The sequence below is a fragment of the Mercenaria mercenaria genome, unplaced genomic scaffold (genome assembly GCF_021730395.1).
Source record: "Mercenaria mercenaria strain notata unplaced genomic scaffold, MADL_Memer_1 contig_4735, whole genome shotgun sequence".
In the NCBI taxonomy this organism is placed as follows: domain Eukaryota; kingdom Metazoa; phylum Mollusca; class Bivalvia; order Venerida; family Veneridae; genus Mercenaria; species Mercenaria mercenaria.
The window spans coordinates 34,949-54,865 of NW_026462986.1; the positions used below are offsets into that span (position 1 = coordinate 34,949).

General features: G+C 32.9%; 1 protein-coding gene across 1 annotated transcript; it reads left to right on the plus strand.

The window, feature by feature from the left end:
• Positions 1-412: 412 nt before the first annotated feature.
• Positions 413-17,609, plus strand: LOC128554121 (von Willebrand factor D and EGF domain-containing protein-like; the record flags this gene model as incomplete). Its single annotated transcript, XM_053535366.1, has 16 exons — positions 413-515; positions 1,368-1,454; positions 4,510-4,749; positions 6,164-6,349; positions 7,325-7,407; positions 7,715-7,781; positions 7,982-8,164; positions 8,900-9,126; positions 10,201-10,525; positions 10,981-11,130; positions 11,492-11,666; positions 12,158-12,345; positions 15,503-15,769; positions 16,268-16,376; positions 16,744-16,884; positions 17,569-17,609. Coding segments are annotated over 16 exons (2,572 nt in total), but the record flags the coding sequence as incomplete, so codon positions are not given.
• Positions 17,610-19,917: the final 2,308 nt, after the last annotated feature.

Here is a 19,917-nt window from a genome sequence, read left to right on the forward strand (position 1 = left end):
AGCATTTGTTTTGATCTGAAATTGCTTTGACAGTTGTTGGCTATTTTTATAGGTTTTAAACTTGATGCGTTCATTAATTAGCACATCATGTATTTTGAAGAAAACACGTCATATTTTTAGAGATTTTATTCATCAGCTACCATAGTTGGAAAACACACCGTCCCATGTATTGGCGCATGGAACAATGCCAAAATTCCTGCCAGAATACTTTATATTTGTAATATGTAACAAAACAACACATGTCATAGTGTAATTACAAGTGTAGACTATCGAGTGGAGTCAATGAAGGGTAGCTAATCTTGACCATTTTGGAAAGCAAAATCTAGAAGTTATTAATGCTACAAGTAAATGAGGATCAGAAAGCAAATATTGCTATTACTCTTGATTTGTTATCAATGAAAATATATTTCAGGTTCATTGACCATGAACTTGTTTTTGTGTTTGACAACAAGGCATCTATTTCCAAAATATCTGAAAGTGATTTAACGAGTAATGGATATAGCCTAGGAATATATGTAAGTCAATGTTTGATGATTTGCAATGAATAAAACTTAAATCTAAATTTAGCCCAGGTAGTCCAGTTATGGTTTCATTCAAAGTGTTTGAAACTTTTGTGAGGAAAATCGTATATAATAGTTGGTTTTCTGTTACTGTCTAGCCAATTCTGATAAAAACCTTTTGATTTCCATTGACTTATGATCTGAAACGCAATAATAACACTACTCTTTATGCACACATGCGTTTCTTATTACATATCAGCAGAATCGGATGGCAACATCTGTCTTTTGTGGGTATAAACTCGTTTTAATGTTTTTCATTTCAAAACTTAGCGAATTATTTCATTATTGTTCGGACAAATTTAAACTCACAAATAGTTGTTGAGGTCTGTTTATAAATGGTCATACATCTCTAGCCGCAAAATCAAGCCACGGACGTACCGCACCTATAGTATCAGTATAATTGAATTTTTTGTACTAGGTAGAGAGATTACCTGTCCGTGTCAGTACACCTTGTCTTGGAGCCATAACTTTGAACTATTTAGAAATAATAGTGTTTGCAGAACCTTCACTCTAATAAAAAGACATTCCAAACAACTCTACATTGCTCAGATCTTTACCAAATTAATTTGTCTGAGTCATAACTTTAACGTATTTAGGGTTTATTCCAACTGCAAGCAAAGAGAGATAATGTTAAGGAAAAGTCCAGTGTATATTAGGAACTATGACTCTACCTTGCTCACATCTATAGCCTTTGTCGCATTTTCCTTTGCCCTTAATATTTTTTTGCAACATTTATTAAGTGAAATATGCTTCCATAGGGCGGGGCTTCCGGGCTCTTATATTTAAGGTTCTTGTTTTATTTTGCAGATGCGATGCGGAGTGAAAACAGCTAGCTCTATTGCAGGTTTGAAAAGTGATCTAACAATTAGTGACGACTTTTTTGCTGGAATCAAGGTAAATATTCATATCATTTCAGAGTTGGAGACGTCGAGATTGATACATCTGTAATAATGAGGATAAAAGATATCAATGCGTCTTTCTCCTTTGTAAAATACAGTCCAATAATTATTGACAGCTTTGCTGAATGAATAGACGGTATTTCAGCATTATGAATATATGTCAGAAGAAAGATTTTTACTGGCATAGTGAAAATGGATATCAATTCATGATCAATTCAACGCCATTGAAAGTAAACCTTTAGACGTTAAACAAAGTTATTTTAAGTTATAGGCCCAGAACAAAAATAAGCTGTTATGGAAAAATATTACAGACGGGTTGCTTCAAACATCAAACAAGTATATATTACTTGATGTGAAATATAGATAGAGGGTGAGGAAGTAGTAAAATTGTGGGGGTGGGGTGGAGGGGGGAGAATTTGAAGAGGAAAGAAGAGCAAGGATGAAAATACTAAGGGAATACTACATTCCTCAATAACAGTCACACTACAGCGTAAGCGCAAACACTCGTGTACCACAATCAAACACACAACCATACCCAACTAAATAACATAGAAAACAGTAGGGCACCATCTTAGACTCACAGTCACATAAACGCACCCACAGACGCACGAAAAAGCAATTGTTTACCTCCTTAGGACTCCGTCAGCCTGAATAAAGGAGAGCCACGAAAAGTAACTCAAAGTAAAGGGGGAATGCAAAGTAGCGCAAATGCAAGGGGAAAGGAGGGGGTAATATGGGAAGTAAGGAGGAGGAAAAGAAACATACGCAAACAAGAAAACATACGCAACAGACAATTCAAGATAGAAAGAAAACCAGTTGAAAATAGTAGTACCGCCTTGGAATGGTCAGTAACCTAAATAAAGGAAACTTGGGGTTTAAACGCGTTTAGGGCATGCCAACCTCACACTTACCCAATTTTCAACAAGTTAGACAACACAATATATATATAACCCCACCGAGACTCTAATATTAACGCAAAAATAACAAATTAATAAAGTAAAACATAAAATTAAGGAGGTAGGTTACCTTAATATTTGTATGTGCGCATGTCAAACCGGAAGTTAACGTGCCGATTTACGACGACGTTTACGACAAACTAAATGTGTTTGTATATCCATTTTTCTGAAAACAGATCATGAACCTGTCTCCGATATGATACGTTATGGTTTAATAATGCAGAAATAATGAATAAATTGCTGCAGAAACGCTTCAAAACAGTGTTGCCTTAAAATTACGTCATTTCAGTGTCAGTTTCCGCCCAAAATTAACAGCTTTTATTTTGAAAGTACGTAATTCTGTAGATTTTCTTTACTTGAACTATTTTCAAATAACCATTATTTGCTGAAATATTTTTATGAGTCTTTTGCTCTGATAATAATCAATATTTTGATTCTTTAATGTAGTTATATTGAAATGTTATGCGGAATGCAAGGAAATGGGTGATGGTAACCAATGTTATTTGGAATAAAGTTGGTTGAAAGGTTACTTGTTACGGCCATTTTCAAAAGAAAAAAAACTAACAGTTTGATTTGTAATACAGATGTACCTATTTTTCAGTTTCCGTTGATAGTTTGTTACTTATATACTAAAACTAAGATCTAAAATTGTCCAAATTTCAGTAGAAAATTGTGGTTTCTTGAATTGAATTGATGTTATCATGGAACCGAAGCCCGTGAACTATATATCTTAATGTAAAATTCAAAAGAGTTGACACTGGTCTATTTAAGGAACACAGTTTCGGCTTTTTTCTTTTCTTATTAACAATATCCATAGGAGTAATAGCAGCATGCTAAATAACTTTTCTATGAAAAATGCCAGAGGAAGGGCACTGCTGTTATTATTTTAGGCTGTGAAATTTGTTTGAATAAATGCAAATAAAACGAAAATATAACTTAAGTTAGAACTGATATGTTTTAAAGCTACATTAACAAGAAAGATAATTTTATTTAATATTTTTTAAAAGACATTACGACAAAAAGCAAGATATAAGCTGTTTTAAACATCTCTGTTGCCATAGTTACATTAAACTTTAAGAAAAATAGGGTACCATGTAAAATGCTAAGTATTTTGCTAATAATATTACCCAAATATTCAATGTTGGTCATTAACAAAATGGCAGTGAAGACGCCGAAAACCCCGTTTTTATACATAATTGTTTAAAAATGAGAGAATATGTGTTACCATTGAAACACGAGCCCCGCGACATTTACACTTTAAGCTTATATTAGAAAGCTAACGCGTATACTAGTAAAATTATCAATTATGCAGACTTCTACGGATATCGATGAAACTTATTTTAAAAATACACTGGAAAGTGTTTAAAATCCGTATTTTCCTTCTTCTTTCAATATAAAATACATTTGAAGGGTCATTTTCTTCAAACCTGGATAAAAAATTAACTTGAAGGGACAGAGATAAACGAAATTGAGATTATAGCAGTTAAAAAATCATATTTCACGTTATACAGGAAATTGCTACGTTTCAACTAATTTGGTTACAAGGTCACCTACCTCCTTATGGTAAATCTAAGGTATAATTACACCAATGTACTCAACAACTTGTCTGAAGTCAGAGCACTAAGAGCCTAACTTTTAAGGGCACGACTAAGAAAACTGCATGACAAAAATCAACAAAAATCAAAGACAAAATTACATTGACGAAGCTTCATTAATCCTATTACACAACCGAAAAATCATGTACAAATAATAGGTGTTATACACATTTTCAAATGTAGAATACCCATTACAGGTAACAGTAAGTTATTAGGCCTTTATATAAATTCCTGTGATCATCTCTAGTTACATGCAGATATCTTTAACATAAACATTCAGTTGACATTTTCAAAGTAGCGGCAACTTTAATTTCCTTTATTAGCTTACACGTATATTTATTGTTCAAATATACCCGGATATCAAAAGGACATGCCTTTAAGATTTCTGTATATATGTTAACTTAATATACTAATTAAGATTTCAGAAACATGTGATATACATTATAACATTAAACAAAAACTAAATATGTATTAATATAAACTTTATTCTTACATTAAGTCTAGCGACAAAGTAATTACAATGAACAGGACACAAAGCTACACAGTTACATTTACACCTACTGTTCCCTTTGGTTGTTATGGAGTTGTTGGAGTTGAACAGACTGGCAAATGTGATCACAAAGTGCATATGATTATACTAGAAGAGGATCAGTGCGTTCTTGATGATACAAACACAGGAGGTCGAAATCCTGTTGCCTATCATGACGAAAAACATGCACTATGTGGTTTCGAAGTTCAGGTACGCTATCATTTAATTTCATTCAGGTCAAGTGTTACAGAGTAAAAAAAATAACAATCATGTTTTGACATATTGTCAGTAAATGAAATAAAGGCAGAAATTTTATGACTTATTGTTTTGGTATTTACTCGCGAATAACGTAAAGTTGTAAAGACGTCATGTTTTTCTTACGATATCGCTGCTATAGCTTACTTTAGAAAATATGCAAGAGCTTCTGTACCGATCAAAAAGGTTTTCAATAAATTAATGGAAAAGTCCTCTCATTTTTCTTCAAATAACATTTACAAGTGATCAAACGTTTTTATAACGCTAGTCTCTTGGCACGACATTTGATGTTACCGGGCCTAAATTTCGTCACCTTTCCTATTTTTACTTCAGTTTCGTTAAATCTTTGCTGGCTATTTATAAGTTAATGCTACTAGATGTTACTTTGGCAACCTCATGTGCCTTATCCGGCCCAAGGTTTTCATTTCTCCTTTTCTTTACTTATTTTTCACGCTATATATCATAAGATCGGATGATATTAACGTGAAATTGTTTAACTTATAACATTTATTTTTGGTGGTAAAGAGTTTTCAATGTGGCATGGATAGAATTTCTAACGGTTCGAGTATCGGAAACAAGAGAATAACGTTAATATTCGAAAAGTAAATAATTCTTTAATACGAATAGGGGCCTCCGTGGCCGAGTGGTTAATCTCGCTGACTTCACCGATGTTGTTTCGAGCCTCACTATGGGCGGTGAGTTCTTCATAAGAGGAAGCCATCAATCTTGCTTAAGAAAGGTCCTAGGTTCTACCTAGGTGCGCGCTCGTGGTGAAATAATGCACGGAGGTGCACCTAGGGTATTCCTCCACCATAAAAGCTGGAAAGTCGCCATATGACCTAAAAAAATCGGCGCGACGTTAAACCAAAAAAAAAAAATTATAGAAAATGTGCATCACAATTCGGTTTAGCAATGCGTAAAATAATGGATTTAATGGCAAGATAAATTGAACCGCCTGTTACTGTGCGTTTTGTTGAAATAATTGTAATCATGATGTTGGCTGCTTTTGTGATAATGGTGTTGCCTTTTATAAAGGGGATCGTAAATAAATAATGTTCATGTTCTGAAATCTGAAATAGAAACATTCACATTCATTATATTCGTATGTTTCACATTTTCAACATCAGTAAAATGATTAAAGGAATAAAGATTTCGGAGCACTTCCTGGTAAATGTGAACACTCTCAGTAAATCCGTGTAAGAATCGTCATGACGTTTCATTACTAATTATGTAGCTATTTTTTATACATTATATTCCTTAAGTTTTGCGTATTGTGCATGTACATTTATTCGTCCATTTTGTCAAAGATTGTTGTCATACATGTTTGAATAAGAAATGTTATGCGTCGTAGTTTTAATTTTTATTGTAGGGTTGTTACCCTGCGAATAATGCAAATGTACCGGTCCCATGTGAAGAAACAATGCAAACTTATGACATGACTTTAACAACTCAAAGTTTCGGAAATGATTACACATCATTCTATAGCTTCAGACTTGAGACACAGAACGCTGGAACACATAAGATTTGGAAGAACTACATGGTTGAACAAATTGACGTATGATACTTCTCATCAGTTTAGTTAATATACTAACAAATTAATTATAAACTGCAATTTCTAAAAAGTTTGTAACTACATTTTATGTTTGAAGTCTTAAATACATACATGTAGATGTAGATTTTCATTTTACCAGATTATTGTAAGATATCACATTAATATCAAATGATCGCTGTCGACAGACTTTTGTATATTCTAGACATTTCAGAGTAGTTTTGAAATTTCGAATAGTGAGTTTAAGTCGTAAATAGAATATACTTATAGAAATACGTTGTTTGATCTTCTTGAGTATTTATCAGCAATCTTTTTTTAAGCGTAAGTATTGTTTATATTGTTTAAATATACGTATAAGCTGTACTGCTCAGTACATTTACAAAAAATAGGTAGTGGTAGATTTCCCGGAAGCACAGAACAGGAGAATATAGCATACGTGCTGACTGAAAAATCAACATCAAGTATATTTCATTTATTTGCAATATATATAAAATGGATAAGTGTAAGATAAAAGTGTAGCGGTGTTAGGGAAAGTGGAAAATTAAAGGATGAATATTCAATAGGGAAAGCTGCGTTCATAAACCGTGGTCTCCCCACGCAACAAACTAAAGCAGTGCAAACACGCACGCATTCACGCACGCAAACACGCACGTAAACAAGAAAAAACAAACAGACATGCAAGATAAACAACACAGATGAGCACGAACCAGTGTCAGTCGGTGACCAGATTATGATTTACATACACTCGTCGTAAAAGGGGAGGATGTTAACAAAAGAGAGCGAAGGGAGTGGAGGAGGGAAAATGGTGAAAAAACAGGTACAACAAACAAGACAATATACGTAAAGTAAAATAAGAATCGGATGAAAAACAAGTTGAAAATAAGGAAGCCGCCGTTTATTTTAATATTTATGTTATTATAACACATCACATTTTGTTTCTAATATGTCATTTTAAAACATTTATATCAAATTTCTTTTAAGATAAATATACAAGATGATATTGATGCAAGGGATAAAATATGCTACTCCCACGTTGATCCACATATGCAAACAACCAAAGGAAAGTAAGTTTTAACACACTCTCAGGTTTTCTTTCCCCGTGTTTTAAATGATATAAAAACATAATTATTATTATCTGCATAATATAATTAAGTAAACTAGATTATAATGAAATGTATATAATTTGTAATGTATTTCACACAAAATAAAAAATATAAGATTCTAATTATAAAATAAATAATAATGATACATGAATATTTTATCAATCAATAGCTTTCTTAAAAGTATTTCTCGTTACATGAAGTTATTCCCATGAAGATCGAAAGTACTCCTTACAAAATGATACTTATGTTACACCTGTATTTCATTTAGGGGATATGAGAACAATGATGATGAAGGAGAATTTATACTTTACTGGAATATCGTGTACGATATTCAGGTATGTAGCTCACAATGTCAGTCTAGTAGCAGACACATATTTTAAGTCTTTCTGTAATGATATGTTAAAATGTCACGTTAACGTAATCATCAGTTAAATGATTAAATACAATTACAACACTGCATTTGGACTAAACTTAAAACTACGAAGCAGATATATGTGAAACATGAGACAAAGTAATGTTCCGATTTGATTTTTAGGTACAAGAAAGAACAACGCTTTGTGATCATTTCGGGAGAGCATTCTGTACCTGTGCTGTTGCTATAAGGTCTGGTGGTGACATTTTCCTTATCAATCTATGCAATGATCTTAAATTCATTGGAATGACTTCGTGTAAGGACAATTCTCTTGTGATTCAAAAATACAGCGAACTGGAGTACCAGGTAAACAAAGTTATGTTTTGAAATACTTCTTGACTTTTTAACATGTTACATAGTATCATATTCTGACACCCTTTTGATTTTTTTCCGTATTACTATATTTTCAGACATTTGGCGTATATTCCAACATATGATCTACCTTTTAGATCTTAGTGATATAAACTGAATCACTAAGTTTTAGCTATTTACATTGTGATTGTTTAGTTACATGCAAATTGCTTATATAGGTATATAGAAGCAGTGTTGTTGATATAACTACATTTATGAAACATGAAAAATGTGTGATTCTTTGGTAGATGAATTGTAGCAGTAGTCACCTGGTACGCTAGATATTATCTTACCTATTGAAGTTTTACAAAATAAGGGACTACATATTATAGACAGAATAGAAAATATTCAAAAATAATAATTGTGACACTTAAAAAAGATATTTAACCAACGGTACCAAGAGTAACATTTTGTAATTAGAATAAAAATCCCTTAAATTGGAAAATGAGAAAAAAACCCATAAACTTTCGGTATTAAAAGATGTATCGTTTAAATTAACTAAAACATAGACAAGTGAAGAAGGTCTAACTGTCTGTAATCAACATCATGACCATTCATTACTTCACCCTGTAGTGAATTGACAAAAAAGACTTAGGTTCGGCTACAATTAAGTTACATGTATGATGTTACGGATGTTCACTTCTTGAGTTTGAGTCACATTAATAAGTTATCTAAAATTTATCTTTTTAGGTACAAACAAACATAGGCACGCTTGTCAAAATTCGCATACGTCCTTATGAGGAACGCCATGGTTTGATCTTTGACGAATTGATGAACATTGACATAGTTATGGCCCCAAAAGACTATGAATCTATACGTGGATTGTGTGGTCTGTTCGACCTTAATCATGATTTTCATGACAGAAATGGTAACCCTATAGGTTATCAAAATAGGAAACAATTCGTCGAAGAGTGGAAGTAGGTTCATTATCACTTTACTTGTTTAAACTTTACAGTGACAGTTAAGATCAGTGTCTCTTTTAATTTGAAACGAAACGGTTTTTAAGAGCGACTGTTTCAGACGAACGGAATATGTCTATAGTAGAAAGGACATTTCAATGTGTTTGTGTGTGCAAATATATCATTTTATTTTAAGATAAATTTTACAGAAATGTATTCAAGTAGGTTCAGTGACATACTTTTGCAATGTATATATCTGACCGTTAGACAAATTGTTTGATTTTTAGTTATAATAATTTAGAATTGATTTATATGTATTTTGTATTTAGTGTCAAATTTATAATGTACTTGATTTTAAGGGATGGCATTTTTTCGATCGAGACTGGGTTGCACGTTTAAAGTGGTTTTCGTAACCGGAAAAGGCGAGAATTGGCCGTATTAAGCATTTGTTAATTATTAAAGGGAGATAATTCTTAATCATTAGTTGTTTCACCGTGGCTCCCTTCAGCAGGGATATAATCTTTCACAACTGATTTTTGTTGTCAGATACAGATGTAATGCTAACGGTAAAACTAGAGACTGTACAACCAAGTTTATTGATATGTTTTAAGTACGTTTTGTCCATGTAGTAACGTACACAATCATTATATCAAAACACTGTCTGGTGTGTTTATCTAGTTGTTTATGATATAAGCTCAATTGCAATAAGCGGCATATTAACAATTTACAAGGATCATGATTTCGCATACACCTGTTACCTGTCAATAGTAATTATTTACCATTGTGCATCAGTTCACACCTTCATGTATTATAATCAGGGTAATTTATCAAACAGATGACAGGTAAACACTTTGGTGTCGTGTAAACGGCCGCGTTAGAATTGTCTAGTATTTTTTCCTATAATTTATTTCCTTTTTTTCGAGTACTCGATTACTAGATTTCGTAATAGATACTCGGAACATCGAGTGAGTACTCGGTTAATAGGTTAACCGTTGCTACCCCTACAAATTATATATAAATATGGTAGAGTTTAGTGCCAGGTCTTTCCTTTTGTCTTTATACATTATTCATTGTTATCCACTTCAATATCAGGCTGAGAGACTCGGATAAAAATTATTTGACAACAACCTGTAAAGCTGACGTTAAGACATGGGAAGAAGACAATCAACGGTTATTTTGTTACTGTAATTGCTATGATACTAGCTGTGACACAGTGAAAAACGAGGCAATGTGTTCTCCGTCGCAATATCTAAATTGTACAGTCAGTCGTGAAGCAACTATGACACTTTGTAATGAGTTTACAGACCGATGCATAACAGAGAATAGAAAGCGCAGATCGGCACTTACCTTTGATCATGAAAAAGAAATGCAAAGAAAGGCAAGTCTTTCTCATCACAAGAAACAGATCCGTGAAAAGGTAAAATATCTTTCAATAATTATAGCTGTTTAGAAATGACTGTTTTTGGCAGGCAGCCTAACTATAGTTTTATTAGTTTCGATATTTCAAAATGCAGATCTATACTAATATCATTATGCTCAAAGCAGCCCGAAAACAGTTAAAATTCATAGCTCCGTTGGAGAACTCTATATAGCTGTTACATACAAAAGTAACATCTTTATACTTTTGAATGTGTTGAAAAGGATCTTTTACATATCTAATTAAATTTTTATTTAAATACAAAATGTACAAAAAAAGCAAATAATAGCCAATGCGATACAGCTTTCAAATTGCACATAAAATTATCTATAATCTCAAATTCAGTTTTACCTCTGTAACCTAATGTGATTTGGTGTATTTGTATATAGAACAAATAGCTAAACATAGGATCCACCAACAGACAAAGTACATATTGATTTGTCAATGAATTTCAGCGTCAAATAGAATACAGTATTTCAATAGAGAATTCTACAATAATGTGTACAGAGGGAATAACTGGCACTGCATCTGTGCAAAAGTATTCGGATTTGTTTGGTGGATACAATTATTCATCGTTCATTCAGGAATGCATAATAGATGTTTACGTAAGTTATTCTAAGCACATAAAAGGTACAATGACAGCTAGCCATAGATAGATATTAATGAAAATTTGCCAAGAATACTCAATCCTATGGATTAGTTTGTTTAGATAATTTAGAAAAAATGGATTGTAAATATAAAATTTTTATGCACAAATGTGAAAAACGGATTATATTTAGAGAAATGTATTATTGTAAAGCAGAAGACAAAAAGGAAACTTAGAGTGAAATTATAAAATGGAATGCAACAATTAAATAAAACCTAATAAAAAAATTTTAGATATATATATGTATTATACTAAGTATGGAGATTCGAATACTTTATATTCAACTCAGTTTTAAATACTATCTAATCTCAATTATGTAGAACAGTCAAAGTACTCGATGGATAAGTGCCCATAAAACAGCCGCAAAAGATGCAGTCCAGATCGGCTTTAAGATAAATTCAAATTATACTTTGACGCATAACGATGAACTTGTCGATTTCAAAATACAATACTGTCCATCAAACTGCAGCGGGAATGGCTATTGCAGTGAAGAAGGTAAGAAAAAAAACAAAATATTTAAAGACACTCCTTTCACTCATATGATTTATAGGATTTATAGAGTGCAATTGTAAATATGCTACTTATTGTTAAATCATTTTCGTACGTTTTCGTATTTTTGTTATTTAAATAGTTCATTGAGTCGTATTTGATAACGATGCAATAATTTTACCTTTTGTATAGCAAGTTTTGTTTCGAGATAGAGAAGTACTATGCTATGTCATGTCCATATGTAAATTTCGCATTCAAATGTTTCATGCAAGAGACCGTAGATGAACCATGAGACTCAAAATGTATAAGTCCATAAATTCTTAAGTATTATTTCTGTTCCCTGCGTACCGCAGTCACCCTTTCTTTGTTACTCAAATGCCTGATTGAATTGATATCATCTGAATAACTTTACTTATAATTGTGATAAACTACCATCCTCATCTTCTATCATGTTTTCATGTTTGCTATCTTATTTTTTTATTAAATTATTACTATAGGAGTGTGCAAATGTGAAGCAGGCTATTTTGGAACTGACTGTGGAAATGATAAAACTGAAGCCCCCGGAATAGACGATGTTGAAGGCGGAGGATTTTGTGATACGCGATATGGAAGTGAATGTAGATGTTTTGAACTGCAAACAAGGGAACTTGCTGAAGATTTTCATTGTAAAAGAGTTCATAAAAAGGTACAAGGGAGTATTCATGAGTGATTTAAAATTTATGCTTTGTTGTGTTTTATAATATTTGTATCGCATTCTACTTGAAAATGGATATAAAACAGAATCAATGCTATAGCAATTCAGAAAATGTTTATCGACCTTGCCATTCATATGCAATGATTTCTAATGCCATAACATGCTTTGTTTTGCATGCATTCAATTAGGCTATTACTTCCAAATGGCGGTCTCTGTGGCGGAGAGGTAAAAGGCAAAGGCAATGCTGTTCTTAGGTTAATTCTGCATGCAAGAATTTCTTGAATCATTCAGGTGAAAGAGATTTGAGCATTTAAATACTTGATCCATTTGGCGGCCATTTCGTTTCCATTGTAACAAAAAATGGCGGATTTGTCAAATTTCTAGAAACATATCTGAACTGTATTTACTTATTTCTGTAAAATATTTTGTTTTTTACTTTTTCAAGCTATTATGAAAGAAATCAGCATGTTTCATATCTTACATTCAAGGAACATATTATGAATTATATCTATTCAACAGCTTATTTGTTAAATAAAGAATTCTGCAGTGTGTGAATTACTTCATATACACACTAATGGCTGCCTCAATGTACAACCATTTTCTTAGATTTCAATTTGCAATATCATTTTCAATAGCTATCCGATTTTAATAATTCTTTCAGCGTTATGAAAGGATTGGGGATGGCTTTTTAATATGTGAAAAAAACTTATTGTCAAATTTTCCTTGCCCTTTAAGATCGCTGACTTTAGATCTCTTGCCCCTCACGATGTGCCTTACTAACAGCGTTGAATTCTTTAATTTGAGGAAGTCAACTTGCTAGATTACAGAAGGTCAGTGGTTCTACTAAGACGGGTTCCAGCCCGAGATGAAATAATACACGGAGTGGTACCAGGGTTTTTTCTCTTACATCAAAGCTTGAAAATTTCCAAATGACCTATCACCGCCAATGCGACGTAAAACCTGACAAAACAATTAAATTGCTTAAAAGGGAATAAGCAATACGTTTAATAACAATGTTGCTTTGCACAACTGCACACGATCTTTCATTTAGTTAAAAGAGTGAATATGACTGCATGACTTGAGGTATTTGCAATATTCTGTAATTATATCAACTTTTGAATTTCAAATACGTTTAAAACACCGGTGGTATTTAAAAGTGAAATTCTTATAGCAATTATATAAGGCGGATAAATCATTATGCCCGTGCTATAGCGTTTTGTTAAAGTGACTAACACACACATCGTGGTGTCAGATTTTGAAAAATCAGACTTTTGCTTTATTCACCTATATGCTGCATATTCGATGTTCGTAAGATTCATTTTTGAAAATCGTTGCTTTTTTTTGAAATATAAACAAATAAAACAATAACATCAAATTAAGTCAGTATTGTCCTTAAATATTGACCTGGCACTCAAGAATATTCCGTATGTTTCCGTTAATTGATGTTTGGTATCCGAACCTAAACAACGATATAACTATTGACAAGCCAATTATATACCATTATGTATCATGTGCAGATATAGTAGTGCGGACAAAGCGTTTTGCCACCAATTTCAGGGTTGTGTGTTCCAGTGCTCTGTCTGACGAAATTGTTTTTGTTTCTTATTTTATCTGTAAAATTAATAGACGGAAAACTTGTCGCACTTATCATGAATTATGAACGAAATACTCTACTATCAATTAACATAAAACCTTTCTACAAAATGTCGTTCAAAATCTTCAGATCCGGACAAGCATTGTTTCATTCAACGGACAATTCAAAGAACTGTTGTTGATGATATAAAATGAAATGTTTCATAGAGTAATATTATATAGATACAAACACAAACGCAAGGAATCATATTTTTAGAAAAATGGGCAGAAATGGTAACGCCATTCCAAGTCGGAGAGCTTACAACTACACCTATGTGCTATTGGTTATCTAAATTGATTATTTTGATAAATCTAGATATTTACAAGACACAAATATCGCGTAAAATAACGAAAACGCCTGAAAATATTGACGAAGATTGATGAGTGCCAGGTCAATACTTGCAGACAATACGTTAACGATGCAGTCAGTGATCTCGCGTTGATCTGGTGCGAGTATACGTTTTCGTCGTGAATTCAATTCCCAGACACGTTGATTTTTGTCTTTATTGTTTTCTTCACTGCAATTTAGCGAAGACAAAATTATATTTAAATACACTCCACCTTTAATATGATTATATTTTTAGCTTCCCTCCGATATTTTTAAACCTGTACGGGTTAGTGTTATAACAACCTTGGACTTCAATTTAATACAAACATGGCCTGGCCATAATTTTAGGACTGATTGATTTATAGATACCTCCAATTTTATACGAAAATACGATTCAAGACGAAAATAAAATAGAAACTAGAGAAAAACAAACTTACACAAAGTAAGTAATACAAGCTGGAACAAAACTGGGGATCGATATCCCGAAGAAAAAATATAATAGAAATACCGTAACCGCTCGGCCAACGAGGTATCGCTGACGAAATTGTAAACTTGGTGTTTTGACTTTTTTGAGTTTTTTTTATCTTATTGTTTTGTTTTCACTTCTAAAAGCCATAATACTGTGCGTTACCTATAGTTCTGTGTTAATGTACTCTTAATGGAACGGTCCGTTATTTAGGTATTGCTATTCGGTACGATTTAGTGGTTCTAACATAACTCAGGCAAAGTAAATCATGCTAACTTCCCTAATCGGTAGATTAGTATATTGACTGACCCATCAAACTACATGCGCGCTATTGATTTAAAGCCCGCGTGATGATAGCGTCTAAATATACTGTTGCGTCTCGTTTTATATTTATCAATGTTTACAAAATATAGCGTTGTAACGCTTTGTAATTGTACATGAAAAAAAACTGCAAAAATTCGAATGTTCCCGTGATTCTGGAAACTATATATTGGTCAACCATTATGTTCCATTCAAATATATGAAACAGTGGCGGTATTATGTCTTTCGGTGATAAAATATTTCAAAAATTACAATTCACTATGTGTGGGTAAGTCGCTTTATTTGTACTGTCAATGGCCATTTTGATCAGTTTATTTCTGCTATAGTGTTTCACCTTAGCATGGTTATTCTCTTGATTTGAAAGTCAATTTAGGCAATGAATTATTTTCTGTTATATGAAGGTTCTCAGAAATGGAACTGTACAAGACCTTGGCACCGATGTAGTTTCTGGAGCGTTTAAAAATATGTTCATGGGCGAATGCTGTTTTGAAACTAGACGACGAACACGATCATCTGAAACAACAGATGACATTATTTATTATCTTTACGATGCCTCTATCAGCAATGATGGAATACACTTTGGAGCTACATCTACAGTTTACATATATGATTCCACATGTCTGAATACAAGACCCGATGGTAATGGAAATGTAACATTTGAAGTAAAGGTAAACGATTTTTGTGCATATTTGCAGTCATACTAAAACCTGCTTGTAAAGTTCACTATCCTTTGGGAATAGAACAGTGGAAATATACTTGTTTGAACAACAACAGTATCTGTCATATCTCAAGGAGCTTTACAAAGACGGTCATGACTTATCCCTCTGTTACAACTTGATGCATTTAATAATATATAACATGTGAAATATTTGGCATCATGCTTCAAATAATGTAAGATGTCAACAAGGAGAAGCCAATATGTAAGTAAAAGAACATGCTTTATCATTTTCTCAACTTTACATTTTCTCTTTAACTTTTCACTACATTTTAAAATTAATGAATAGGCGAGGTTGTCTCTGATTTTTACCACTGGAGTAAGTAGACTAGTTTGCTATTTTGTAATCTCTTGTGATCTAGGAACTTTGTATCAATTAATCTATTTATATGTTTTCATTTTACTTAAGATCGTTATTTGTTTTTTTTTCTTTTTCTGTTTTTTTTTGCAGAGCAACACGTGTATCATTAAAGGTCTGTGCTACGAAGATGACAATGCGGACATCGACAATGCTTGTCTTAAGTGCAAGGCCGCAACAGATCAGTTTAACTGGACATATAGTATGTTTTAAATTTAACTTTAAGAATGTTTTAGATTATTAATGTTGTATTATTGTATCTAGTAGTATCATTTTAACAATAGGCATATATTAATGAAGAGCGTTTATTGGTGTTAAGCAGGTTTTAAAAGACATATCCTATAACTCATATATTATCATCAATAAAATCTGTAAGGATACCTTCAAAAATGACAAAGTACCACGGTAATAAACACAGAGCTGAGTGATCAAATTCATATAACAACAAATAAGCGTTTTAGTTTCAGAATTAGTTATAAAAACGCCGTGGGACCACTTTACCCGTAATAAATACAAATGGCCTTTTTACTTATTATGAATATATTTGTAGTATACTTGCTTACATTAAGGCTGTGCAGATTCAGACAACGAGAAACATATGGATCGTGACATTAATACTATAGCCATATCGGTGCCATTATCGTTGGTTGGTGGAGTTCTATTGGTGTTTATCGGCTATCTGACTGTCAAGAAACTGAACAGCCATTGCGGTAATCCAACTTTGCTTTGCTTATTGTTCTTTCAGGCTGCAAATTAGCACACTCTTATTGTATATTTACAGAAAATGAAAAGGTCTCACATGTTTTCAGGGTATTTTAGTTGTTTTATCAACTAAGATATATGTTCCCATTTAAGGAAATATTATGCTTGCAAACTGTTACTTATTTATGAAAATACTCGGCAAAACGTTTCTACATATTCAATGTTTAATTCTATATATCATATATGAATAATGTATTTCATTTGAAATGGTTCATGATATCCAAACCAAACTCAATTGTGAACAATTTGAATCACCTGAACATTATATGACAATTGTACCGTTTGATCTGCTTAAAACTAATCTAGTTGTATATTCTTACAAATATAAAGATTTGACTAAAATACTGTTGAATAACGACGTTAAACCCAAAACAAACAAAACAATTAACCGATTATAACTAATCTTATTATCCTTCGTATCAAAGCTGTTTTGTTACATTTTGCACTGAAGAGTTATATTTCTTTTACCGTTTTTAATATTTTTTATAATTGCAAAAATACTTTCAAAGCATGCTTATACATTGTCCGTATATGAATTGATTTGTTCCGATTTAAATGTATTTTTGCAGGAAAACTTCAAAGCTAACTTTATAGGGTAATATATACTAATTTGTGTTGATTTTTATCATCAGCACTGTGTCCACAACGCCAGGATTTACGAATGCAATGGTGAGAGAAAATACAGACGCCTGTTTATACAACAGCGTAGACACTGTGTGCCACGATAACCGCTTGAAACACTATCAGAATAACTTTCATGAAGAAAATGGGACAAAAATGTGGAAGTAATGTAAATCAATTATTCTGTTCCTTTATCATTCAAAAAATATTCTACGTCATCAATGTGGGCTAATTAAGGATTAATTACATACAACTGAGAAATGATGATAACGCTCTTTAAAATACTGTGTCAACACGCTATATAATTTAGCGTGCTGCGTCAACACTTCATTCCTTTTTATCGCGTTCTGTCACTGAATCCATTCATATGCATGTTTGTTTTTTGTACATAGAAATAAAATCATAAACCTTTATAAGTGCGCTTACCATTAGTTTAACAAAACATTAAGACCTCAACTAAAGATAAATAAGCTGACATCCACTTCTATTTAGTAGACATTAATCACTGCCAGGGCTAGACACGATTGTTACTAGTCAAGCTGCATGCATTGAATTATAAATGTTATTGACTGAACTTAACTTGTTTCTAACTATAAAAAGGTCATGTCATTTGGATAATATCCAGTTTAGAGTCAAAAGATTGTTGTTTCATGTTTGTATGCATTTATCAATGGACTTTGTTTTCATACAAACAGACTTGTTTTGTATAAAATAGTGCATTTTATTATGTCTTGTCCATATGTGTAATTTGAATTTATTTATTTGTCGTATTCAAATCAGTATGTATCACTTATCTTATATAATGTTTGCCGACAAAGGACACATACTGTAGAACATTCTTTTTATGCAGATATGTACAAAATACAACTGTTTGAACCATTGTCTTTTATGTCTTGTTTTTGCCCCCCCTATGAGTGTGGGGGGGGGGGGGGGGTGGGGAGGGCATATAGATTTGGTCTCGTCCGTGCGTCCGTCCGAAGTTCAGGACGCGCCCAGCTCAAAAAGTATTTGATATAAATTGATCAAACCTTGCATGTGTCTTTATCATGATATGAACTTGCGCACCTCCTATTTTTCGTCTTGCTCCGCCCCCTATTTTTAGAGTTTGGCCCCCGAAATAGTCAAAAATGCACATTTTCGCCTTGTGACACGCCCAGTTCAAAAAGTATTTGATATAGATTCATGAAACCTTGCATGACTCCTAATTATGATATGAACTGGCGCATCTCCTATTTTTCAATTTGGTCTGCCCCCTATTTTTAGAGTATGGCCCCTGAAATAGGCAAAACTACCCATTTTCACCTTGTGACGCGCCTAGCTCAATAAGTATTTCATGTAAATTAGTTAAACCTTGTTTGAGTCTTTATCATGATATGAACTTGTGCACCTCCTATTTTTGTCTAGCTCCGCCCCCTATATTCAGATTTATGGCCCCTGAAATAGTCAAAAATGCACATTCTTACCTTGTGACGTGACTAGCTCAAAAAGTATTTCATATAAATTGATAAAACCTTGTATGAGTCTTTGTCATGATATTAACTTGCGCACCTCCTATTTTGTATCTGGCTCCGCCCCTACTTTCAGAGTTATGGCCCCTAAAATAGTCAAGAATGCACATTTTCACCTTTTGACGCACCTAGCTCATAAAGTATTTAATATAAATGGTTGAAAACATGCATAAGTTTTTATCATGATATAAACTTGCACACCTCTTATTTTTTGGCCGGCTCCACTCCCTATTTTTAGAGTTATGGCCCCTGAAATAGTCAAAAGTGCACATTTTTGCCTTGTGACACGCCCAGCTCAAAAAGTATTTGATATAGATTCATGAAACCTTGCATGACTCCTAATCAGAGTTATGGCCCCTAAAATAGTCAAGAATGCACATTTTCACCTTTTGACGCACCTAGCTCATAAAGTATTTAATATAAATGGTTGAAAACATGCATAAGTTTTTATCATGATATAAACTTGCACACCTCTTATTTTTTGGCCGGCTCCACTCCCTATTTTTAAAATTATGGCCCCTGAAATAGTAAAAATATGCACATTTTCACTTTATTATATGCCTAGCTCAAAAATGTTCAGTGTAAATTCATGAAACCTTGCTTGAGTGATTATCATGATGTGACTTTTCACACTTGGCTTTCTTCTTGAGAATCTTTGCGCTTATTACAGAGTTATGCCCCTTGAAATAGCCAAAATAGTGGATCTTTTGTTTGTGGTGGTCATAACTTAAAAATATATGGCCTAGAATAATGATTCTTTTTCATAAAATGTTTGTTTAGGCTAAACCCCATAAACACTGCAAACATTTGAACTATTGCCACTTAGTTTTGACAAATGTACCAATGGGGGGG